The 10,164-nt window shown below is 42.7% G+C and overlaps 1 protein-coding gene across 1 annotated transcript in view; it reads left to right on the forward strand.

The window, feature by feature from the left end:
* Nucleotides 1-1,874: 1,874 nt before the first annotated feature.
* LOC141343772 (serine/threonine-protein kinase STK11-like) overlaps nt 1,875-10,164 on the forward strand; it is a 21,134-nt gene continuing 12,844 nt past the window's right edge. The window contains exon 1 of the mRNA XM_073848415.1: nt 1,875-1,896. Coding sequence (XP_073704516.1) covers nt 1,875-1,896 — 22 coding nt within the window. The remainder of the gene's footprint in view (nt 1,897-10,164) is intronic.

Consider the following 10,164-nt stretch of genomic DNA (forward strand, 5'->3'; position numbering starts at 1 on the left):
GATTGTTTCACTAGATTAGACTCTTATTCCTCAGCTGTGATCGTTTAGAGACATTTTGTAACTGCATTTTGGAAGTTCAAACTCGCGGGCACCATAGAAGTCCAATATATGGAGTACATTCCTGAAATGTTTTCCTCAAAAAACATAATTTCTTCACGACTGAAGAAAGAACGACCTGAACATCTTAGATGACAAGGGTGTGAGTAAATTATCAGAATTTTTTCACTGGAAGTGAACTAATGCTTTAACGCTACATTGTCAAGACGAGCTTCGAGGAACCCGAACGTGAAGACAAGAGCAGATTTTTCAGAAACTGTAGGACAGTATGAGATACGACAGTGTGCTGATGTTCAGCTGAACTCGTTCACATTTAGGCTGTAAGAGCATCTCTGTGTTCGTCAGTCGTGAGGTTGGAAACGTGTTTCTGGATGGCTCGAATGTCTTCTCTCGCTCCCACTCGGCGGCCCACGAGTCTCAGGGGACTCTGGCAATGATTGGAGGCGAGCAGGACATCTGCTGAGTGGGTTTGTAAAGCCACACCGCAGCCTGTCAGACACACGCTCTCATCTTCAACATTTACCATCGGCACAAACACACACGCGTGACAGTCGGACGGAGACACCGGCTGATGTGCTTCCAGAAACTGCAGCGTCTGCCTGACATCTGAAGACACGCTTCTGCTTCACACCAGCAAATGATCTGCAGCAGAACCTGCTCAAGCTCCTTCACCATCACAACCAACGGCGGATGAGTTCACAAACCCATTCCTCACAGACACACGTCTGCTCTACAGCGCCACCTACTGAACATCACATAATACTGATATTTTTGCTTTGAATATCTTGTCTCTTGATTTCTTGGGTTAGGCAGAACAAATTGATATTCCTCAAAATTATCTTTAACAAAACTGAAAATATTCTAGCTATAGGGTTATTATCATTAACTAAAACCAAAACAATAAAAAGATTCTTCCCGAAACAAAATATATTAAAAAATCCTAAACTTATTTTAAATTAGTTGCCAAAACTAAAATAACTAAAAAAAAAGTCTTACAAGAAAACTCTACTTTATTCTTTATTTAATGTTAAATTCAACATAACTTTGTGAATTTTACTAGAAATTTCAGACTGAACGTTTACACCAATTAGTTTTTCAATGTAATAAATATAAATAAAAAATATAGATATTTAAAATGGCAAAACAACAAAAATGCTAAAATGTGAACTAAATTTTAAGTAAAAATTAGAAATATAAAAATAAAAAGTCAAAATATTATCCAATTTTAACATGGAAAAAAATTCTAAACCATTTTTAAATATCAATTAGGACATTAATTTGTGTCTTATCTATTGAACTATAATGAATTACAAGTATTATGTAAGTTCCCTTCCGAGGGAACTCTCACCGCGTCCCCTAGGGGTCGCTATTGGGGAACGCTGCAGCGTGACTCGTGTCTGAAGAATGCATAGAAAAACTCCATGAAATGGCCGGCGACAGCGTATGACGTCACTGCGGCGCGCACGTCGCTGCTGGTACGTCACTACCGGGCGACACAGTATAAAGAGTCGAAGTAAACATACAGCCTCTTCGCTGTCTTCAGCATTCTCTTTGTCTAGGAGTGCATATTCTCTCACCGGAGGCCTGCTTGTGACGTGTGTGGTAATCTGATACCCGCACTTTCACACTGCCCGAGCTGTGAGGGGAGAACGCAAGCAAGATTACCTCTTGAGAGAGTAGAATGCGATCGGTGCATTCATTGCTTGTTTGTAACGAGAGGCACGCTCTCATACCCACTTGCTACGACTCTCTGCTACGTGGGTGTGGTAAATTACAGCTCGTTCAGCTCCCGAGGGACTAATGGGCTTATTGCGAAAATGCAGTACGCAAAGGAGGGAGGTGAGTTTCTCTGTTCCTCATTTTGCATGAGTGTTTGCCTCTCGCGGCATTAACAGACGCATTCGCGGCGTCGCCAGCGGCTCCTTGCTCGTTTTATTCCCGAGGGAATTTGGCGTCTGGGCGGAGTTTGTTTAGCTCCCGCGGGAGCCGAATATGTGCTGCGCGTCGCGATTGTGGAGTTAATTTACTGCCATAAAATATGTATGTGCATGTATATGTATATGTATATACATATGCATGTTATATATGCGTATATGTGTGCATATAAAGGGGAGAGATTTTCCTAGACTAGTTCGACCATGATATTATGCAGATCATGGCAGAACAGTCTTATTAACTACAGCTGTCTGAGGCTAGCTGTATGTTAACTCTTCCTACTTTAGGGCTGGAGGCTTTCAGTCAGTTTTTACCTCTGGTACTCCTTCCTACACATACAGATATCTGCGGATATCTGTGTGTGGGCTTTCTGATTACTTTTTGTTTGGAAACATAAAAGTAGTTCTTTTAAGCTCTTGACTAGATGGTGCTGTCTCCCCTGCTAGGGTTTAAATAGACAGCCCACTCTGCTGGTTTGGGCTGTTTTCAGGAGGACTAACCGGAGGTCTTTCACTGATCTGTTAGTTTTTTCCAGGCTTATTGGCTTTTCTGGATTTACGTGATTTGGACTAGGTAGATCACTGCCTTTGAGTCCTTCACTCCATGAAGGCCCAGGTCCGAGCCCTACAACATGAGCTCCCTGCACGCAGCGGTTCTTATGTCCCATAAGAACCTCCATTAACCGATGGTCTGGATTTTAACTCCTTAAACAGGTTTTGTTTAAGTTGGAGTTAAATGCAGGTCACTCATGGGTGAGTACGATCCATATTTTTCTTTTAATAAAGAAAAGGAACGTAATACTGTCTCAGGCCTGTGTGTTGTGTTTTTGCTTTTCAGAGAAAAACATGAGTTCACGGCGGATGCTCCCCCTCTGATCCTACGGGTTATGGCAGTGTTCGTCCTATCCACGCCACAGGTCGTGCGATAAACCACCCTCTCAGCATATGTTAGACATAGGACTTATGTCCTCTTCAAGGTAAGCTCCCTAAGTTTCTTTCTTAGGATTGCCCTTGGCATGTTTAACATTTGTCCTTTGCAGGCCTTTTTCTGAGAATCCCTCTTCCAGACTCTCTCTGTGGACTTTAGATCCTGTGGAGTGATCTTATCAGCCGAAGGTTCTTTCCAGCACCTCCTGAGTTTTGTCTCCAAGGAGCAATTTCTCAGTTCTCCAGTAACTAAAGTAGTACTCCCCTTTCCGCGGAAAGGGTTTATTCAGAGTACCGCTTCTCGCTGACAAGCCAGGTTTTCTCCCCGGTCCATCTGGGTTAGGAGCCTGTCCCTCTTGTCCAGGCTGATTCTCACTCTTCAGGCTCACACTCGAGCTGGGCTCTCCCCTTCCCAAGGGAAGGGTCTCTAACGAGCGCCCCCTCGGCGGGATGGACGTTCCTCCCTGGCCTTTAGGGTTAGGAGTCTATCCTCGTAAGTTCCTGCTCCGGGGGATTTATGTCCCTTTGAGACAGGAACATAAAGTCCACCTAGACTGGGGTCTGTCGATTCCCCTGTTAGCCCGAGGGCAGGGTCGATTCAACCGAGGTAGTACTCCCCTTTCTGCGGAAGGGGTTTATTTAGAGTACTGTTTCCCGCTGACAGAGCCAGGTTCTCCTCCCGGTTCATCTGGGTTAGGGGCCTGTCCTTCTTGTCCAGGCTGATTCTCACTCTTCAGGCCTCACGCACGAGCTGGGCTCTCCCCTTTCCGAGGAAAGGGTCCCCAATGAGCGCCCCTCGTCGGGACGGGCGTTCCTCCCTGACCTTCAGGGTTAGGAGTCTGTCACCATGACTATCCAGGAGCTCCCTTCTCAGGAACTTGAAGTAACTTTAGTAGCTCCCCTTTCCGTGGAAAGGGTCCTCTCAGAGCTCTTCAACGACAGCAGCTCACCTTAATTCAAGGTTCGTTAGTAGCACCACTGTCGTGTGGACAAATTCCCCTTTGTTTGGGTAGAATCTGTCATCAGGCTTCCTGAGTCAGGTATGATTGCTCCCCTTTTGAGAAAAGGGTTCCTCTCGAGCACTGCTCCTGGCAGGAGGAGTAAGCTCCCCTTCTGAGGAAGGGTGAAATCCGAGCGCTGCCTCCTGGCAGGCGGGTTTTCCTCTCTGTTAATCAGGGTTAGGAGCCTGTCTGCGCCTGACTTCCGGGTCGAGTGTCACCTCCCCTTCAGGCTATGACTAACTAGGAGTTCCCCCCTTTTTCAGGACCTTGAAATGACCTTGGCTGCTCCCCTTTCTGCGGAAAGGGTCCTACTAGAGCACCACCTTCTGGCGGGTGTTGGCATTTCTCCCTGTTTCTCAGGGTTTGAAACCTACCCTTAACATGCTAGAACTGAAGGCTCCTACGACTGAAGCCTCTTCAGGCTGTTGGCAGCTCACCTTTTCGGTTCCCTCAAAGCAGCGCCACTGCCGCATGGTGAATTTTTTTTTTCTCCCTTGGCTAAGGAAGAAATAACCTATCTTTCTCAAGGTCCTGATTTGAGCACATTCGCTCCCCTTCGCAAGGGTCCCATTTTAGAGCACGGCTCCTAGTGGGATGAGTATGCTCCCCTTCCGAGGAAGGGTAATTTCTGAGCACCACCTTCTCCTAGTAGGCATCCATGTGGACTGGGTCTAGTATGCTCCCCTTTACACTAAAGGGTCCCTTCAGAGCATTGCTCTTTTTAAGGACGGATGTTCCTCCCTGCAAGTCGGGGTTAGGGGTCTGTCCGCTGTCTGCGTCCACTATCATGATGGTCAGTAGCTCCATGATTTCATCAGTCGACTAACAGTTTGCGGACTGTCTGTCCTGATTGGGGTGTAGCATTGCTCCCCTCTCTAAACGGGGAGGGTTCCTCCCCTATTTTAATTCTTGTCATCCTATGGAGCTTTAATATAAGTGTCCCACGCTAAACCCTGGGCACTTTCTGAAGTCCACAATAGTGGTAAGTGCGCACGGGATCTTTGTGCACTTCCTAAAATCCACATAAGTGGTAAGTTCCCACCAAGTTTTTGGGTTCTTTCTAAAATCCTATACGGTATGGGTTACGCGGTACTCGTTCCCATTTTTTGAGTTGGTTTAAAACCCCGGTCTCCCTGGGCCCAACTTCACTCGATATCACCTCAGATATCTCCTGACCATCTGTTATCCAGGGTGCGTTATCTGAGGATAACCCCTGCTAGAACGGTCTCTGTCTTGGGACAGGCCTGTTAGTCGCTATTTCTGAGTCAGTTCACTGAGGGAACTAGACTCAGTAGTACTGGCAGTTCCTGTTCTAGTTAAGTCTAAGTATTAACTTAGCCGTTCCTCCGAAGGAATCTCCGATTCCAACCTGAGCTGTGCTCTGGGTCCTTTGACCCATTCAGGTAAGTGAGTAACAGTTCAGGCTTTGGCCGGGGAGGTTACGTTCTGACAGCTGTCACCTCGTCCTATAGGGATAATTCTTCACAGAATTTACACTTAGTGCTCGCTACTATGCACTCCCCTCAGCATGGAGACGTTGGTATACCGTTCCCCAATAGCGACCCCTAGGGGACGCGGTGAGAGTTCCCTCGGAAGGGAACGTCTCTAGGTTACGTATGTAACCCTAGTTCCCTGAGAAGGGAACGAGACACCGCGTCCCCTACGCTTCTTACCATGCCTCGGACGAGAAGCTTCAGACAGTGAAGCGGCTGTATGTTTACTTCGACTCTTTATACTGTGTCGCCCGGTAGTGACGTACCAGCAGCGACGTGCGCGCCGCAGTGACGTCATACGCTGTCGCCGGCCATTTCATGGAGTTTTTCTATGCATTCTTCAGACACGAGTCACGCTGCAGCGTTCCCCAATAGCGACCCCTAGGGGACGCGGTGTCTCGTTCCCTTCTCAGGGAACTAGGGTTACATACGTAACCTAGAGACGTTTTCTGCAAACAAATATTATAGCATGATTTTCAAATAACTTTTTGGTTAAACTACCAATGACTAAAACCTCAAACCTTAATTTAAGTGATTTTAATCATTACCAATAGTTCCAAAAGCAATATTTACCAACATTACCAATATTCTTTCTACGTCAAAATTTCATTTTAAAATCAACATAACTTTGTAATTATTCATGAAATTTACTAGAAATTAAAGAGTGAACGTTTACACCATTTTTCCCCCAATGTAATAAATACGAATAAAAAAGATAATATAGATATTAAAAATGACAAAACAACAAAATACTAAAACTTTGACTAAATTTTAAGTGAAAACAGACAATATAAAATCAAATCAAATTGAAAATATTATCAAAATCCTAATATATGTATCAAAATATTGAGAAAACCGCCTTTAAAGTTGTCTAAATGAAGTTCTTAACAATGCATTTACTAATCTAACATTACGTTTTGATATATTTACAGTATGAAATTTACAAAATATCTTCATGGAACATGATATTTACTTAATATCCTAATGCCATAAAAGAAAAAAACAATGTATTTTTGGCTATTGCTACAAATATTTTATCATCTCCAAATGTAAACCTATAGTCCACCTCTATCCTGATAAATGTGAAGAATACATTATTTATTATAACTATTACTTGGTGTGAATCAACATGCACTGTGAAACACGCTATGCTTAAATAAATAAATGAATAGAGGACATGAGAACGTTATGAAACCTTGGCCAAAAGACCTCTGGATCTGAAGTCCTGCTATGCTTTGATTGTTACAGTTATCTTTAAGAAGGCATGCATGAACATACATAGAAAAGCTAAAATAAGAGCTGATCTTATCAGATTCTAATATTGTCCAAATCAGACTGAAGCCAATATCTAAAAGCACTAATATGAAGCAGTAACAGCAGGGAGCTTCTCTCGCCGCAATCGAGAGGTTTTCACACGTGAAAGCACAGCAAACTCTTGAAGACGGTCGAGCTCAAAGTCAAGAGCGGCGCTTCCCGACGCGCACCTGGTGCTTCATTCCCAGAATATCTTCAACGGCACATTCCTAGGAAAACAAATGTGCTACTAAAAACTTACTGGAGAAGTTTCAGCAAAAAAAAAGAGAGAGAAAACAAGAGGAAACTTTATGCTGAAGTCTGAAGATTCTGCCAAAAAGGGGGGAAAAACTGCACACACATCCCGTATCACAAACTTCAGCTGTCAAGAGCTGCTGACAGTCATTTCTGGAAACCCACCATCTCTCATCTGATGTGTGTGTGTGTGTAAGAGCTGAATTCTCCTATAACAGCATAATATAAAACACACTGATAGACACAAAGTCTCTGTGTGCACATTAATATTACATGTTTGCAACACACACACACACACACACACACTGGAGCATTGCTCACCTGCTTTAACTATAACCAGTGCTTAATTTGAGATGTTTGCGTTTCGGTATTTGTGTTTAAAGATCTGGCATTAACAAGTGTGTGCATACGAGACAAATGCAGGTTTAGATGTATTTGGAGGATATGTATTGGTCCTCAACATATTTTGGACCAATCAGATTTCTTAGATTCAAAATCGCTCTCATTGATTGGTGCTTTGTCTTTAACCACTCTCTCCAAACATACACTGTTCGCAAAACATATTTAGTGAGCAGCGGAATGTTTAAAGAGAGAGTGTGTAATAATATCAGAAATAATACCAAATCAAGCGATATACTATAATGTATAAACATTACAAACACTATAAACATAGTTATACGTTAGTTCCCCTGACTCCAAAACAAATCATTAAAACGTAACGGTATTCAGAAACAAGAATGAGAAAATATATTTGGTCACACTATATTTTACGGTCCTGTTTTCGCTATTAATAAACCATTAACTAGGGCTTTTGCCTCAATAAACTCCTAATCTGCTGCTTCTTAATTGTAAGCAAGGTAGTTGTTAAATTCAGAGATTGGGTAGAATTAGGGATGTAGAATATTGTCATGCAAAATAGGCAGTTTATACGTATTAACAGTCAATATGTTAATAATAGGCATGCAAATAAATAATTAATAGTGAGAATTGTTCCCTATACTAAAGAGTCACCATAGATTTGAAGTAGGCTACCAGGCGTTGGGCTCATGTACCTCTGTAATTCGCCACAAATCCGAATGTTTCCATATTCGCAATATATTTGAATAATAAACTATTATTTATAATGTAGACTAGGCTTTGTACATCACGTTCGTATATCGATGGGAAAATAAAATCCTCTTCAGCAAAAATGCACTTGGCCTAACAGCAGACGGGTTGGCTATACTAGGCTATGGACTATTTAAATTGACCAGAGTGACATTTTAAATGTTTGGTTGACTGTATTTTATTTCGATTATACAGACTGAGATGTCAAGTTTGAATTGCTAGAATATGGGGTGTGTGCGCGCGAGATCGAATAGCTGAAACATAAAATATTCCACTATTTGTGGTCGTGCAGATAAGAGTTGGACATAATTTGAAACCACAAAGTGTTTACTTTTATTTTTGCACGCTCACAGTAGAAACGGTACATTTGTGCTTTTGTAAAATAAAGAAAACAAACAGGATGCATGTTCTGTCATATCAGTTCTCGGCTTCCTTTTCGTGAACTTGTCTGCACAGTAACTTACATTTTTCATCATCCTGGTGACCTATTTCTGACCTATATGTGACCCTGGACCACAAAACCAGTTATAAGGTTAAATTTGACAAAACTGAGATTTATACATCATATGAAAGCTCAATAAATAAGCTTTCTATTGATGTATGGTTTGTTAGGACAATATTTGACTGAGATACTATTTGAAATTAGAAATCTGAGGATGCAAAAAAATCAAAAAGACTAAGAAAATCACCTTTAAAGTTGTCCAAATTAGGTTCTTAACAATGCATATTACAAATCAAAAATTACATTTTGATATGTTTACAGTTGGAATTTTACAAAAAATCTTCATGGAACATGATCTTTACTTAATTTCTTAATGATTTTTGGCATAAAAGAAAAATCAAAAATTTTGACCCATGCAATGTATTTTTGGCTATTGCTGCAAATATACCCCAGCGACTTAAGACTGGTTTTGTGCTCCAGGGTCACATATTTGAATCGTGGCATCACTGACTTTTCCGGGAAAACTGAAGATGTATTGTCAGTGTTGGTCACAGCACCTTTTAACTGCTTTTTTGGATCCGGAATTATTCATTTACAAATTAAGCACTGACTATAACCCATCACTAATCATCTATTTAGAGAAATGAAACCGGAGGAAACTAATGTTCACCCTGGTGTGACTGTCAGTGTGTTATGTGGTTGCTACGGTGTTCTGGATGGTTGCTAGGGTTGTGTTAACATGTCTGATCCCTTAGTAACATATCAGACGATTGATTTGAGGAATCAACTGGAGCACAAACGCTGCTCTAGTACTCATTACTAGAGGTTTATCACATCACTATCAGCACTAGTACTAGTGAGGACTGACTTAACTAACCAGCACTAATGAACGAGATTTGAGAATGAGATTTACTGGTTTTTGCTGGTTTTCCTACACTGATCTAATAATGTGAGCTCAAGCTGCTGCTGAGAGTCCAGAGCTGCACATACTGCCAGAGAGAGAATGTGTGTGTGTGTGTGTGTGTGTGTGTGTGTGTGTGTAAATGTGTGTGTGTGTGTGTGAGAGAGAGAGACTCAAATGTCAGCTGACAGCTGCATAGGAATACCAGTAGATCTCTCTCTCTCTCTCTCTCTCTCTCTCTCTCTTAGGTCCCCATGAGGGAACAGGCTTATAAATCATGTGCAATGAGTTTTTTTTTAAAGTAAAAGTGTGCACAATCTCCTGTGAGGGCTAGGTTTAGGTGTTAGCGCCATAGAAAATATGGTTTGTACAGTATGAAAACCATTATGCCTATGGAATGTCCCCATAAAACATGTAAACCCAACGTGTGTGTGTGTGTGTGTGTGCGTGTGTGTGTGTGTGTGTGCGTGTGTGTGCGTGAGTGTGTGTGTGTGTGTGTGTGTGTGCGTGCGTGCGTGCGTGCGTGCGTGCGTGCGTGCGTGCGTGCGTGCGTGCGTGCGTGCGTGCGTGCGAGTGTGTGTGTGTGTGTGTGTGTGTGTGTGTGTGCGTGCGTGCGTGCGTGCGTGCGTGCGTGCGTGCGTGCGTGCGTGTGTGTGTGTGGCTTGATGTGTGTGTGTGTTTGTGTGAGTGTGTGTGTGTGTGTGTGTGTGTGTGTGTGTGTGTGTGTGTGTGTGCGTGCGTGCGTGCGTGCGTG

The sequence above is a fragment of the Garra rufa genome, chromosome 10, assembly GCF_049309525.1.
Source record: "Garra rufa chromosome 10, GarRuf1.0, whole genome shotgun sequence".
In the NCBI taxonomy this organism is placed as follows: Eukaryota; Metazoa; Chordata; class Actinopteri; order Cypriniformes; family Cyprinidae; genus Garra; species Garra rufa.